The sequence below is a fragment of the Trichogramma pretiosum genome, unplaced genomic scaffold, assembly GCF_000599845.2.
Source record: "Trichogramma pretiosum strain Unisexual culture from Peru unplaced genomic scaffold, Tpre_2.0 scaffold50, whole genome shotgun sequence".
In the NCBI taxonomy this organism is placed as follows: Eukaryota; Metazoa; Arthropoda; class Insecta; order Hymenoptera; family Trichogrammatidae; genus Trichogramma; species Trichogramma pretiosum.
In genome coordinates this window covers 507927-523036 of record NW_019640807.1, presented here as the reverse complement: position 1 = coordinate 523036, position 15110 = coordinate 507927, and the positions used below count along the sequence as shown (strand labels likewise).

General features: G+C 37.4%; 2 protein-coding genes across 2 annotated transcripts; one reads left to right on the top strand and one right to left on the bottom strand.

The window, feature by feature from the left end:
* Window positions 1–77: 77 nt before the first annotated feature.
* On the bottom strand, window positions 78–947 carry LOC111694007. Its single transcript, XM_023460479.1, has 4 exons — window positions 692–947; window positions 500–617; window positions 219–429; window positions 78–118 (listed from the first exon to the last, which is right to left on the bottom strand). The coding sequence occupies exons 1-4, from the start codon at window positions 715–717 to the stop codon at window positions 78–80; spliced, it is 396 nt and encodes a 131-aa protein (XP_023316247.1). The 5' UTR covers window positions 718–947.
* Window positions 948–10672: 9725 nt separating this feature from the next.
* LOC106659235 (Golgi phosphoprotein 3 homolog sauron) lies at window positions 10673–15020 on the top strand. The gene is made up of 4 exons (XM_014381663.2): window positions 10673–11821; window positions 12251–12497; window positions 12589–12764; window positions 13109–15020. The coding sequence occupies exons 1-4, from the start codon at window positions 11561–11563 to the stop codon at window positions 13355–13357; spliced, it is 933 nt and encodes a 310-aa protein (XP_014237149.1). The 5' UTR covers window positions 10673–11560; the 3' UTR covers window positions 13358–15020.
* The last annotated feature ends 90 nt before the right edge of the window (window positions 15021–15110 follow it).

Genomic DNA, 15110 nt, shown 5'->3' with positions numbered 1-15110 from the left:
TACCGCATTCAAATAAATTTTGTGGCCACTTTTGCAGGATAATGATTCGTTATAAATATCACGTTCATTAGGTCTAGTTATTTGAAGTATCGTTTGCGTATGATTTTTTGGACTTGCTCTTGATTTATGAGTTTTTTGACATATGTTTGAATCACGTATTTTTTGTACAATAGTTTTTCCGAAATTTTTTAGTTTCTCATATTTGTCAAGTTCTATACGAGAGTTGACATTCATTTGACAATTATCATCATAATTGAATCCTTTTTTTATCAAAATTATTAAACTTTTTTCATTGGTGTAATTAGTCGAATTTTGGTTTTCTTTTTTCACATTAGGTCGTTCAAGTTTGACATTTTTGCACTCAAAATCGATCAATATTTTTTTATCTAACCTCTCCTGTAACGGCACATCTTTATTCTCGGATTTTGCCTACAATTAAGATAATGAATTCATTTTTTATAGTGGATCAACAGTACATAATTCAAATCTCTAAACTTACCGATATTTCATGGAACGGCAATGGTTCATAGTTTTCGATTTTTATATGGTTGTGCAGCGAGTCGAAAACGTACTCATCGCCTGCGATCGCCAAAGTTTCGCTTGGCTCTTCTTTCACCCTGAATGAAAATAGAATTTAATGAGAAATCGCTTAAAAATGACCGCGGCAGCATTACAAACAAGCAATATTTACCTAACTACGCCACTATTGCTTTCCATCACTTCTTCGTTTATGTATAATCACTAAAAATCTTCACGATACACAATGAAACAAATTTGGAGGTTATATATCTCGGGTACCCAACACCGTACCAAGATTTGTCTTATTCTCTTCTGCGGATATCTAATATAATTTGTAAACACTTGCTCGTCGACAAAAATTCAGGTCTGCATTGGAGAGTTAATGCATCTCTCGAATTGGGATGGTTGATTGGTGATTTCGCGACTACTATTATTCGTTGGCGAAACTTTCTTCCTCTACCGCCGAACGCTGTTTTGCTGTGCAGTGGTTTTATGGAGCATGCCAATTGCGCAATGGTGCAGGGGCGGCAAATTTTAAAAAGATGATACAATTTTTTATTATACACGTGCACGAGGATCTATTTATAGATCGTCAGATAATCGGTACTGATTTTTAAACTTATGCCCTTGAAAAGTCTGAAAGATACATCGATAACAAGCTCAAAAAACGGAATATTACGCCGAATTAGCGTGGCGATATATTTAAAAGTACATATCGATTTGTGACAAATTTTAGCTTCGTGTGTTGATTTTTAAACTTATGCCAATGGAAGGGATAAATTTTTGAAACTCATAGAATACATAAAAAATAATGACACGAGTGCCACTAGTAGATATAAAAATCTAGACTGTACGAAATATGGACAATACTTCGGGTTAAAACATATTCACCCAAAAATCAAAATATTTGCACATCCGAAGATTTGATCAGTACCAAACTATCACCTTTTAGTAATGGCACACATAAGTTAAAAAATAAACGAAAATTTGTTACAAATCGATATGTACTTTTAAATATATCGCTACGCTAATCAGCGTAATATTACGTTTTTTTGATCTTGTTATCGATGTATTTTTCAGACTTTTCAAGGGCACAAGTTTAAAAAGTAGCACCTATTATCGGTCACTATCTGCCGGTCGATTTTTACTGGATGTTTTTTGTCTGAATTTGTGGGAACTCAATGTTGTCTGTCGGAAGTTTTTTTTGGTCTTGGTTTCAGAAGGTCAAATAATTCATCGATGGAATCGTCACCAACTTAGAATTTTAAATTATTTCAAATGTTGCAAGTATAAACAAATAAATCGAAAACTTAATTGTAAACAATATGATCACGAATAAATTTCACATCGCCCATCGAACACTGATCGTGTTTATAATAAAAACAAATTAGTTTCAATGCTGTCTTTGCGATGAAACAAGCTATAACAGTAAATAGATAAATTTTACTCGTTCAATTTACGTGGCATTAAGTAGAAAGATCCATCGTTTAATTTTGACATCAAAATGGATAAAAATGAGGAAAAATTCAATGAAGTTGTCTTCATTGATAATTCAAGTGAACAAGACATTGTTTTTTCTGACGACAGACGATACGTTTGTGATATTTGCAAGGAGGCATTTACTCTAGAATCAAGCATGATCGCACACCGAAAAGCAATTCACAATGAACAAAAAGAATATGCTTGCGACAAGTGCGAACAGAAATTTGAGTTCCGAAGTCATTTGAGTAGACATCAAATATTAGTGCACAAAGACCGCAAAGATTTTGCATGCGACGGATGCCAAAAGAAATTTGCGAAAAAATCGAGTTTGTTTACTCACCAAAAATTAGCACACAAAGATAGTAAAGATTTCACATGCAACAAGTGTGAGAGAAAATTTGAAAATAAATCAACTTTACTCAAGCACAAAAAAATATTCCACGAAGTTTTTAGAGATTACTTATGTGAAAAGTGTGCGAAGAGATTTGGAAATAAACGGAGTTTGCACTTGCACTTAAAAACGATCCATAAGGGTCAAAAAGATTTTACCTTCAAAGTTCTCAAAGATTACTCATGCGACAATTGCGGGAAACAATTTGTAAATAAATGGAACTTGCTCATACACATAACAACAGTTCATGAGGGTCGAAAAGATCATGCATGCGACAAATGCGATAGCAAATTTGGAAGAAAATCAGATTTGTTGAAGCACAAAAGAACAGTACACGAAAGTCACAAAGATTACACATGCGACCAGTGTGAGAAGAAATTTGGACAAAAACTAGATTTGTTTCGGCACCAAAAGACAGTACACGAACGTCGCAAAGATTACGCATGCGATAAATGCGATAAGAAATATGGAGAAAAATCAAAATTAGCTAGACACCAAAAAACAGTTCACGAGGGTCGCAAAGATTACGTATGCGACGTATGCGAGAAAAAATTTGGATATAAATCAGCTATGTTTAAACATCTAAGGACAGTTCACGAAGGTCGCAAAGATTACACATGCGACCAGTGTGAGAAGAAATTTGGACTTAAACAGCAAATGTTTGTCCATCAAAGAACAGTACACGAAGCTCGAAAAGATTACGCATGTGACAAATGCGAGAAGAAATTTGGAAATAACGGATATTTGAAAATTCACCAAAAGACAGTCCATGAAGGTTGCAAAGATTACGTATGCGACAAGTGCGAGAAGGTATTTGGAACATCAATAGATTTGGCTAGACACCAAATGACAGTACACGAAGGTCGCAAAGATTACCAATGCGACAAGTGCGAGAAGAAATTTGGACTAAAATATCAATTGCTCAGACATCAAAAAATTGTCCACGAAGATCGGGAAGATTTGACATGTGACAAGTGCCAGAAGAAATTTGGAATAAAATCCGATTTGATCAGACACCAAAGAAGAGTCCATGAAGGTCGCAAAGATTACGCATGCGATAGGTGCGAGAAAAAATTTGGATACAAAGGGGTTTTGCTTTTACACGAAAAGACAGTACACGAGGGTCGAAAAGATTTCGCATGCCACAAGTGCGATAAGAAATTTACACAAAAAGGGAATTTTCTCATCCACGTAAAAAAAGTCCATGAAGGTCGCAAAGATTACCCGTGTGACAAATGCGAGAAAAAATTTGAGATAAAATGGCATATGATAGAGCACCAAAAAACAATTCACGAAGGTCGTAAAGATTTTGCATGCGACAAGTGCGAGAAAAAATTTGGAATGAAATCCGATTTGATCAGACACCAAAGAAGAGTCCATGGAGGCCGACAAGATTTTGCTTGTGTCAAATGCGAAAAGAAATTTGGATACAAATCAGCATTGACTAGACACCAAAGGACATTCCATGAAGGTCGGAAAGATTTCACGTGTGACAAGTGTGAGAAGAAATTTGCACAAAAACTGAGTCTGCTCTACCACCAAAAGAACGTACACGACGGTCGCAAGGATGACGCATGCGACAAGGGTGAAAATAAATTTTGACAAAAATTTATGAAAGCCGAAAGGTTAGGCATGTGTCATGGTATTCGCTACCCTTGTGACATACGTAACAATTGTGAGAGACAGTCATCGTTGACAATTTTAAATATTATATACAGATAATTGTAAATATGTTTTTCTAGAATTTGAATAAAAATTGTGCGTAAACTATTGAGTTATACCTGATATCAACTATCTTTACACCTTTGAGCCATTTCACGTCAAGTCTCCAATGGCTCGCCCACGCGGCATTATTACGTGAAATCTCATAATTTCTAACTCGATGTAAAAGACCTTATGCACTTATTACAAAAAATTAACGTATCATTTTGATGGAAAATTACCTCAGCCTTTCGAGGGTCGGATTAGATTTTCGAAAAATTTTTATTTTACCCGGGAAACCTTCAAATTCAATGTATCAAAAAGTGCATTTTTTAGATTTTTTAAATAGTCTAGTTCGAAAGAAAAAGAAACTTTTCAGAAGACCATTTTTTGAATTTAGCGAAATGTCTTGCCATATATCTCGAGATATTTAGCTAAAATCAAAAAACTGTCTTCTGGAAAACAGCTAATTAGATGGACACTTTCCTCTTCTTTTGAACTAGACTATTTGAAAAAATCTTAAAAATGTACATCTTGAGATATTAGATTTTAAAGGAACACAATGTTTTCTCTTGGGAGTTTTTTTGGAGTCTTCGTTGTAGAAGGCCAAAAAATTTTTCGAATAAATTGTCGCCAAGTTCGAATTTCAAATGTATTCCAAATGTTATAATTAAATATAAACAGATAAATCGAAAACTTAATTGTAAACAATATGATCATAAACAATTTTTCCATCGGACGCTGATCGTGTTAATAGTGGAAACAAATTTGTTTCAATGTTGTATTTTCCGATCAAACTAGCTACAAACCAAACAGATAAATTTTACTCGTTTAATTTCTGTGTCAATAAATAGAAGGCCCCAACTTTGACGTTAGACACCAATATGGATAAAAGTGAGGAAAAATTTGAGGAAGTTGTCTCTAGCAACAATTTAAGTGAACAAGACATTATTTGTTCTGACGACAAACAACACGTTTGTTATATTTGCCAGGAGGCATTTGCACTAGAATCAAGCATGATCGCACACCGAGACACAATTCACAATGTTCAAAAAAATTACGCTTGCGACAAGTGTGAAAAAAGATTTGAGTTCCGAAGTCATTTGAGTAGACACCAAATATCAGAACACAGAAGCCCCAAAGATTTTGTATGCGACAGATGCGAAAAGAAATTTGTGAAAAAATCGAGTTTGTTCGTGCATCAAAAACTAGTACATAAAAATGGCGAAAACTTGACGTGCAAAAAGTGCGAGAAGAAATTTGAGAACAAATCAACTTTACTCAAGCACAATAAGATATTCCACGACGTTTTCAAAGATTACTTATGTGAGAGGTGCGCCAAAAGATTCGGAAATAAGCATCGTTTGCTCCTGCATATAAAGACAGTGCACGAAAGTCAGAAAGATTTGGCCCTTAAAGTCCTCAAAGATTACTCATGCGACAATTGCGGGAAACAATTTGTAAATAAATGTAACTTGCTCATACACATAACAACAGTTCATGAGGGTCGAAAAGATTATGCATGCAGCAAATGCGAGAAAAAATTTGGACATAAATTGAATTTGCTATTGCACTTGAAAGCAATCCACGAAGGCCGAAAAGATTTTGCATGCGACAAGTGTAAAAAGAAATATGGACGAAAAATAGATTTGTTGAAGCACCGACTGACAGTCCATGAAGCTCGAAAAGATTACACATGTAACAAATGTGAGAAGAAATTTGGTCTAAAATGTAATTTGATCAACCACCTAAAGATATACCACGAAAATCGAATAGATTACACATGCGAAAAGTGCGAGAAGAAATTTGTAAATAAATGGAACTTGCTCACACACATAACAACAGTCCATGAAGGTCGGAAAGATTACGCATGTGACAAGTGTGAAAAAAAATTCACTAGTAAATCACATATGCTTTACCACCAAAAATCAGTCCACGAAGGTCAAAAAGATTACGCATGCGACAAATGCGAGAAGAAATTTGGACTAAAAATAGATTTGTTTCGGCACCAAAAGACAGTACACGAACGTCGCAAAGATCACGCTTGTGACAAATGCGAGAAGAAATTCGGGCATAAACAGAACTTGCGCACTCACCAAAAAACAGTCCATGAAGGTCGTAGAGATTTTGTATGTGACAAATGCGATAAAACATTTGCACACAAATGGATTTTACTTTTACACCAAAAGACAGTTCACGAAGGTCGTAAAGATTATGCATGTGAAAAATGTGAGCAGAAATTTGGACTTGAATATCAATTGCTCAGACATCAAAAAATTGTCCACGAAGGTCGGGAAGAATTCGCTTGCGACGTATGCGAGAAGAAATTTGGACTTAAATATCAATTGCTCAGACATCAAAAAATTGTCCACGAAGGTCGGGAAGAATTCGCTTGCGACGTATGCGAGAAGAAATTTGGAAAAAAATATTTTTTGAATAGACATCAAAAAACAGTCCACGAAGGTCGTAAAGATTTCGCATGCGATAAGTGCAAAAAGAAATTAGGGAGTAAATCATATTTGTTGATACATCAAAAAACAGTTCACGAAGGTCGGAAAGATTTTGCATGCGACAGGTGCGACAAGAAATTTGGAGAAAAATCTGTTTTGACTAGACATCAAAGAGTAGTCCACGAAGGTCGTAAAGATTTTGCATGCGACAAGTGCGAAAAGAAATTTGGACATGGATTTGCTTTGATCAGACACCAATTGATGATTCATGAAGATCGCAAAGATTAGGCATATGTGACAATGTGAAATGACGATTGACAATTGTAAATATGTAATTATACTTACATATAATTTTAATAAAAATTGTGCCGGAATGATTGAGTCTTACCTGATATTAAATACTTTTGTTCGCCATTGTTATGGTGTTTTATTTTCGAACCAGATTTCGCGTACTACTAATCACTTACTTACACTCTCTGTTCATTTTTAGGATATTTGATTGCTAACTATTCATGCAACAATCAGCTGAGAGCTTTTTCTATGTTGTTTTTGGAACAGTGATTGGGACAAGGATTCAGTTGGCTATTTTTGATAAACCTCAATTATCGCGATTCCGAATTTGATCTCACATGCGATATAGTGAACGATTTTGATGAATTCGCAGACAGACTGCAAATAGAGAAGTGATCGCCAATAAAAGTAAATTATTACCGAATTTTTGCGCCAGTATACGACAACTAATTCCGCGCTTAAACTGCCGAAATCTCTTGAAACTTTTCCCTTTCTCTCCTTTCATGCATTGGGATACTTGAAGAAACTCGATGTCCTTGTCGATGTCCGATGTCGTGTTTTTCCTGCTTACCCTCGACGTGACTCAGCGTAAATATAATGACAACGTGTGCTGTATTGCACTAAAATTAAAAATTCAATGAAGAAATTTAATAATGGCCTGGCCAACCCCTTCCGGAAATCGCTTTCGTGCATCGGGTCTCTGTCGAGAGCGCTGCAAGCGAATCACAATTACTTACAAATAATATTTTCATCTTTATTCTGGTTGAAAAATAAGTCATCTATTCTGAATTGTTTTGGAATATTTACACAAATCGTACAATTTTTAGAGGAATTTTTAACTTTTACTCAATGTCTAAATAGTATAGTAAACTGCTCACAGAGATATGTACACAGCACAGTAGTTGCTTTCGTGGGTTGGCATTATCGCAACAAATTACGAGGCACATGATCTTTGCTCTGCCATTGTATATCATCGCTCGATTTTTTTATCTTATTTTTATCATTCCCCATACCCCTCGAAAAAAAATCACCCGTGCCTATTCGTAACGGTTCACGTGTACTGCTGCTGCTGCTACTACAGCTGTGAAAAACGGGATTCTCTTACACTCTCCGAAGGTATACATGTATGTGTAACGATGTGGTGCCGCGCGCGATGATATTGGCTTCTGGACTTGATGATTAAATGGAGCACAGGCCGAAGCCGATGATCGAATTTTTCTAAACTTTGATTGGTTCTCTCGGCTGCGGTTTTAATAACTTTACCTTAGCCCCGCGTGTGTATATACGCGCCACTTGTGCGGGCCAAATAACCATCATTTATTGTGGTGCTTGCGTTCGCAGAAGTTAATAACACGGCATTTCAGCTTCTCGAATGATATATACTCTGATTTTTTTTAACGGTCAATATCTTTTCTATCGTCTGTTTTAATAATTATGTGAGCTTTGTGTACTCTAATGCAACAGTGTGTAACGTAAATTTAAACATTCGTGTACAGTTAAATAATTCAAAAGCTGAGATTTATTATATATTGCCGATTTTTACGAGAGATCGGTAAGTGCAGGATCAGGAAAACTATTTTCAAGGTTTGAATTCATCTTTCAAGATTAGTTAGAATAATAAAGTAATTGAATTTAATACTTTTACTCGAGAGATTGACAAATTGTATGAAATCAATGACTCGATTTGAGTAAGAATAGAAACTCTTTTACTCTACGTTTAAAACAGTCTCAGACGTAATGAATTCAAAAGACTCATCTGAAAATCTCTTAGTTAAAATATAAAAACTATTATGACAAATATCCTGTTGTATATTTCCAGTACTATAAGCGTGTTTTATCAACAAAACCGTAAATTAAAATAAAATTGCGTCACGTCGTATATAAATGAATTCGAAAATCTCGACAAGACTTATAATTAATTTGTGTTTTTTCGCGTATCGGTTACACGTTATCCTTGCGCGCGAGCGCGTGATTAACATAATTTCGATGATAAAAATAAATATATTTACGAGCGAGAATTGTGACGCACTCGCATTTGCATGCGCCAACTCTTCAGCGCCTTTTTTTTTTGTTTCTCAAACCGATAGTCGTTGTATTGCAGTTTCGCGGACGGCTCGGCGTAAGTTGAGTCCAAAAATCGTCATTTACCACCGTACGAGTTTCGATAATTTGATTTATACCTGAAATCCGAGTTGAATTCTGCAATAAGGACACTGGTTTTGAACGAAAAAGCAGTTGAAAATCTTTCAATACATTTCCAATTAATATTTTAAAGCTTACCAAAAAGAGCTTTTTTTAAATTAAGCAACATTAACAATTTTTTCTTGAAAAGGATTGCCGTTAATATAGTTGTAACGTACAATTAGAACGAATGATTTTGGATCACCCATGCCGAAACGACTCTAATGAAAAGCGTCAACGACCGGGTGCGGAGTCTTACGCAGCACGTTAAATCCTATATGGTTAAACGAATTGCACATTCAGCAAATGATGTTACAATGAGAAAAAAAATAATGGACTCTCTCAAATGTCTGCGTGTGTGTGCGCGCTTATAAATCCGTGAATCTAGGACGTTATGCAGGCGGGCAATTGCGTGCACTCGTAAAGTAAACGAATTGTCCATATTGTGTGTTGGCTCATGTGCTCGATCTACTTTTTTTTGTCAAAAGATTTTCACATTGGTAGTAGGCCTTTGACGCGTTGTTGATTCCGATTGCATCGAGTACTTTTCCCGTGAATCAACGAATCGAACTATTTTTTTCTTCTTCGATGCTCGCTGAATTTTCATTTTTTTTGAATGAGAATTGACTCGTGAAATCGAATATAGAATATGCACCAATAGAATACTTACCGATTTTCATATAATTTCATAATATTCTCATGTGCCTTTGATCAACTTGATTGTATTGTCTATTAAATACTTTCAATTTTATGACATTACCATATACAATAAAGCATTTAATTATGATCCTCTATTGCAGTGCGTTACTATAACGTTCATTCATTCATTTCAATGTACTCTACAACAGCAAGTGTGTAAAGCGCCACCTTTTAAAATTCCTCGATCCGATACGGGATGGCGCTCCGAGCAGACGACAAAAATTCGCGCGCTAGCAGGTGGTAATCGTCGATAAGTCAGATTTCTGCGATTCGATCGCGCGATATCGAGCTTACACCGTTTATCAACACACGGTTGCCACTTGCCGTCGAATGTAATTTTGACAACCATGAGCGGCCGTCGCTCTTATCGAGACAAATCACAGAGCTTACAATGGAATATCATCGTTGCGAGTTAAATATATATCTATATAAAACCAAAAAAAGAAAAAGTGAAGCAACCACCGACTCCGAGGCTCGCGCCGAGCGGACGACCCCGTTTGTTGTCGTTCGTTGCGGTTGCTGCTGCAGCCATCGCGATCGAGCAAATTATATACACACAAACGGTGATATTTATTTTTTGTCGAGAAAGTTTCGCCGCGGGCGATTCTTTTTTAGCGCATATTTATACAAATTAAGTTTTTTTCGTCACGCATTATCATAGCTCGATTCGGAATTCACCAAGATTTCGGGAATTCGACAAAATTAATGATCCGTAATTAAAAAACTTATCGCTCGGTGGTTGTTACGCCAGCAGACGAGCAGCTCGGACCACAAAAATTATTACAGTACTTTCAATAGTAGTATATAATATACACGACGATCGTGACTTATATTACCGTAACGACTGTAACGACGACGACGACGTGCACATCGCCGCGTGTTTGCCATTATTATATTATTATAACTATATATACACATACAGCTGCATTTGTCGAGACTGCCGTCATTCTATATACACACACGCACGCATATGTTGTATAGGAGACCACACTACAGTCGCGCGGAGAGAGCTGCGACTATATGGAAAGGCCAGCGAGCGATAGTGCCGTGCTAACGTTTTTACCTATAGCAGCAGCTCCATATATACTTCGCTTTACCTGCGCCACGGTCTTTTCTGCGGGGAGCTGTGCTGTGTAGTGTCGACTGTTGTTGCGTTGTATAAGTGCGTGTGCGTGCCATTCGGAGGCCGCCGCGACTCTGCGTGTGTATATACACGAACGTCAGTGAGTCTGTCGGATCATCATCATCATCATAGCGACTTTCAATAGCGAGTCGATCGGAGTCGCGCAGCCAGCGAGACTCTTGTAATCTTCGATCGCTGCGTGTGCTGCCGTAGTGTATAACGTGTGTCTGTGTGTGTGCTGTGTAGTTTGTAATATTACCTGCTGTTGCTGTGCTGTGTGTCTCTGGCGCTTTATAGCCTAGTTGCGGGTGCCACATCGTGTCAGCAGCAGTGATACCGGATTCGCGAAAAAAAGAAAAACACACATACAAGTCGTCGTGTCGTCGTCGCCGTCCGTGGTGCGCGCGTGCAATCACTTTGTGCCATCTTGGTCGCAGTCGCGACAGTCGACAATAAGGTATACATACACACACGCATTATACGAGATATGATGCGTGGTCGTCTGCGATGAGATCCTCCGAGATTCGTCATCGTTGAGACACAGTGCAAAAGAACATCATCTGGGTCGTTATCGCCCGGACAAGGGCTGAGGCACGTGCGTGGCTACTGCTGTGCTACTAGTGTGTTGTACAACATTTCGCGAGTGTCTGTGTGCGTGTGCGTGTGCGTGTGTGGAGAACATATTACAGAGACCCAATTTTTATATAATACAAGAGGGCCAGGATGAATCGCGGCGACGGCCTGGTGCAGAGGCGACGCGCCACGACCGCGTCGAGCCAGGACGGTGGCAGCGGCGGCGGCTCGTCGCAGGGCACGGGCAACGAGGCCTCGGGCCAGTCGGGCGACAGACAGTCCCCCGGCGACGGCGACTCGGGCTCCCTCAAGGATCTCAACTCCAATCCAGCTGTCGACGAGGACAGCGACAAGGAGACCAGGCTCACCCTCATGGAGGAGGTACTGCTGCTCGGTCTCAAAGACAAAGAGGTAGGCTTTTATTTCATTGAAAGACACATCAATCATTTGTATACAAAGCCAGCAGCAGAGCTTCCTAGGCGCGAGATGAAACGCTTATCTGGGCTTGTTTCCGTTGTTTTACTGAGATAGGATGAAATTCGTTCGCTTTATCTGGACAGATTCTCTGTACACGCATGGATGCATGAGATTTTTTTTTAGAGCGTACACAGGCCTTTCTAGAAAATTTTGATTTGTAAAATATCGTGCTTTATTGTGCCGATTTGATAAGGCTACTTTTGAAAACTATTCTACTGTAAATTAAGTTATGTAAGCTATCAAAGCACTGCCATGGAATAAACATTTCTTTTCATGCCGTAGAATTCCAATTAATTGACTCACACTCATAACATTACTATTGTGTTTGATCGCCATTAAAAGCATTTATTATTTCTTGCGCAGGGCTACACTTCGTTCTGGAATGATTGTATAAGTTCGGGCTTGCGAGGATGCATATTGGCAGAATTGGGCCTGAGAGGACGCGTAGAACTAGAAAAGGCTGGAATGAGAAAGAGAGGTATTTTAACAAGAAAATTACTATTAAGAAATAGTTCTCCAACCGGAGACGTGCTGCTGGATGAAGCGTTGAAACATCTCAAAGAAACAGATCCACCAGAGACTGTTCAGAGTTGGATAGAATATTTAAGCGGTAATGATGCAATCCAATTCTCTTGAATGATTACTATTTGTAATTCTTCATTATCAACAATGATTAATCATTTCCTATATTTTCATTTCAGGAGAAACATGGAATCCTCTGAAGCTGCGTTACCAATTAAAAAATGTGAGAGAAAGGCTTGCCAAAAATCTTGTCGAAAAAGGAGTATTGACAACAGAAAAACAAAATTTTCTTTTGTTCGATATGACAACTCATCCATTAACAGACAATCTTGCAAAGACTCGATTAGTCAGAAAGGTATGAATTATACTTTCAATTTCAAAATAGTTTTTTTACTGCACATAAAAATTGTATGCACGTATGCCTGTCATAAATGAACACAAATGATAATTATTCTCAGCCTAAGCTTTTGATAAGATGAGCAAGTAAATACAGGTTTCGTTTCTTTCAAGAAACTTATCTTATCAAACATGTGGGCTTCAAAATCTTTTTTTACTCTTAAAATTTTTGGCTCTTACTCTAGATTCAAAAAATTGTACGATCATTAGAAGTAAAATTACCAGATATCTACTATTTACCTACCCTTAGATTAAATATCTCCCAATAAAATGCCATTTACTCAAACAAACTGATATTTTCAGATTCAGGACGCAGTTCTCAGTCGATGGGTGAACGACGCGGGTCGCATGGACCGGCGCACCCTTGCCTTGATAGTCCTCGCTCACGCCGCGGACGTCCTAGAGAATGCGTTCGCGCCACTGTCCGACGACGACTACGAGGTGGCCATGCGTCGAGTGAGGACGCTGCTCGATCTCGACTACGAGGCCGAGTCGAACAAGCCAAACGCCAATCCCGTGCTGTGGGCCGTCTTCGCCGCTTTCACGAAGTAACGACTGCTCTCGCTGTTTCCATGAAAAATTTAATTCAAAAAACAAACAACAATCAAAAGTGGACACACACGGTGGCATATTCTGGAGAGAGGGAGAGAGAGAGAGAAAAAAAAAAGAATTTCCCGGTGCGTTTAACGAAATGAGGAAACTATATATATAATATGTAAGAAAAGTCACGATTCGACCCAGCTCAAGGTGCTTCGCCATTATTTCTTTTTCCTCTTATGGATTAACAACGATGATGATCGAAAAAAAAAACATTGCTTGAACGTTTCTTTTATTTATTAACTACTCACGAGCTGTTCCACGATCGAGCTTCGTTTTGGAAGTCTCGAGCGTTTTTAAACAAAAAGCATCAAAGTCCAACCAGGCTCTTGCCTGCGTTTATTTAATATTTTGTGACGAATGCGTCTATGCGAAGGGGGCGCCGCGTCGATTTTATGGAGATGAAAAAAAAAAGAGAAAAGTTTAGCGAGACGATTGTAATGTCGCTCGTGCCATTACTAATTAATATTCCTCTTTATATAGCGATGAAATAAGCTGCGATTTTCACGAGTGAATCAGACTCTCTCTATATCTCTTTTTATCTCCCGCGAAAGATGTGATTTTTCCACGATCGACAACCGCGGGAAAAACTGTTGTTATTTGTACAGTAGATCTTTTTGCCGTTAACGTATAATACAAAAAAAACCCGATAACATGAAAAAAAGTGAACGTTTTGTCTGTCTTTGATATTGGCTGTTAGGGAGGCCGCGTGTTTACTTATGTGCCTGTGACATATCGTTCGTTAATCACTTGCAAAAGGCGATGATCGTGTTGTATATGAATTATATATGTGTCGTACCTGACGCTTCGGTTGTGTTTTGTATCGTGCGACGCTACCCATAATAATTATGTACTCAATGAAAGTATAAGAAAAAAAAAATGTTACTGTGATTTTGATGAGCGCCGAGGCGACGGGTACCCCGAGCAATTGTTGATAATGGGTTGGTACTGCAATATTTATGGTCCACGAGCGTGATGTTTCACACGTCCGTTCCTTCTCTTGCATGCAAGTGGCTATAATTGAATAGTATGACTTTTTAAAATGTATGGAAAAAATGTATTAATTGTATAATGGGCACACTGTGAATGCGGCCTCCTTTTTTTTTTTTTTTTTATTAATTTTGATGAACACAAGTGCGAGATGCTACGTTGAATTTTATTAACGTCCCAGTTTTGGACGCCTGAGAATTGACTGATGAATTTTTGTGTCAATTCTGTGCTGAACATCGAATTATTTGTAATAAATGAAAAAAAAATGGAAACAAAAAAATGCAGCACAAGTTTGAAGAGTCTTCAAATGACACAGTTGATGAAAATTGTGTTTTATTAAATTAAAACTTAAATATACTGTTTATTTTATATCATGAAGTGTTATTAGGCGATAAATCCGGTCGTTATTGAATTAATTTTTCATCAGTTTTGATTATTGTGTTGATAATGATATATATTGAATAATAACTATATGTTGAATTTTTGAATGAAATAAAACGATGTGGGACTATTATAAAGTATTATGAGAACATGAAAACTGTAAAGGATAAATTTCAAGAATGATTTTTATAGACTCCAGATTAAAAATGAAGCGTAATCATATAATATATATAATTATATAAAACAATTTTTGATTCTATCGTTATTTTTTTTTAAATTCGATGTAGAATTATGCCTGTACAAAAATTTACATAGAAAAATAGATATTATAACATAC

Coding starts and splice junctions, on each gene's coding strand:
- LOC111694007 (XM_023460479.1), bottom strand. CDS start 717: ATGGAAAGCAATAGTGGCGTAGTTAG. Junction 430..499: donor TGCCGTTCCATGAAATATCG/GTAAGTTTAGAG, acceptor TCTTAATTGTAG/GCAAAATCCGAGAATAAAGA. Junction 119..218: donor TCAAATGAATGTCAACTCTC/GTATAGAACTTG, acceptor TCATAAATCAAG/AGCAAGTCCAAAAAATCATA.
- LOC106659235 (XM_014381663.2), top strand. CDS start 11,561: ATGAATCGCGGCGACGGCCTGGTGCAGAGGCGACGCGCCACGACCGCG. Junction 11,822..12,250: donor TCGGTCTCAAAGACAAAGAG/GTAGGCTTTTAT, acceptor TTTCTTGCGCAG/GGCTACACTTCGTTCTGGAA. Junction 12,765..13,108: donor AGACTCGATTAGTCAGAAAG/GTATGAATTATA, acceptor TGATATTTTCAG/ATTCAGGACGCAGTTCTCAG.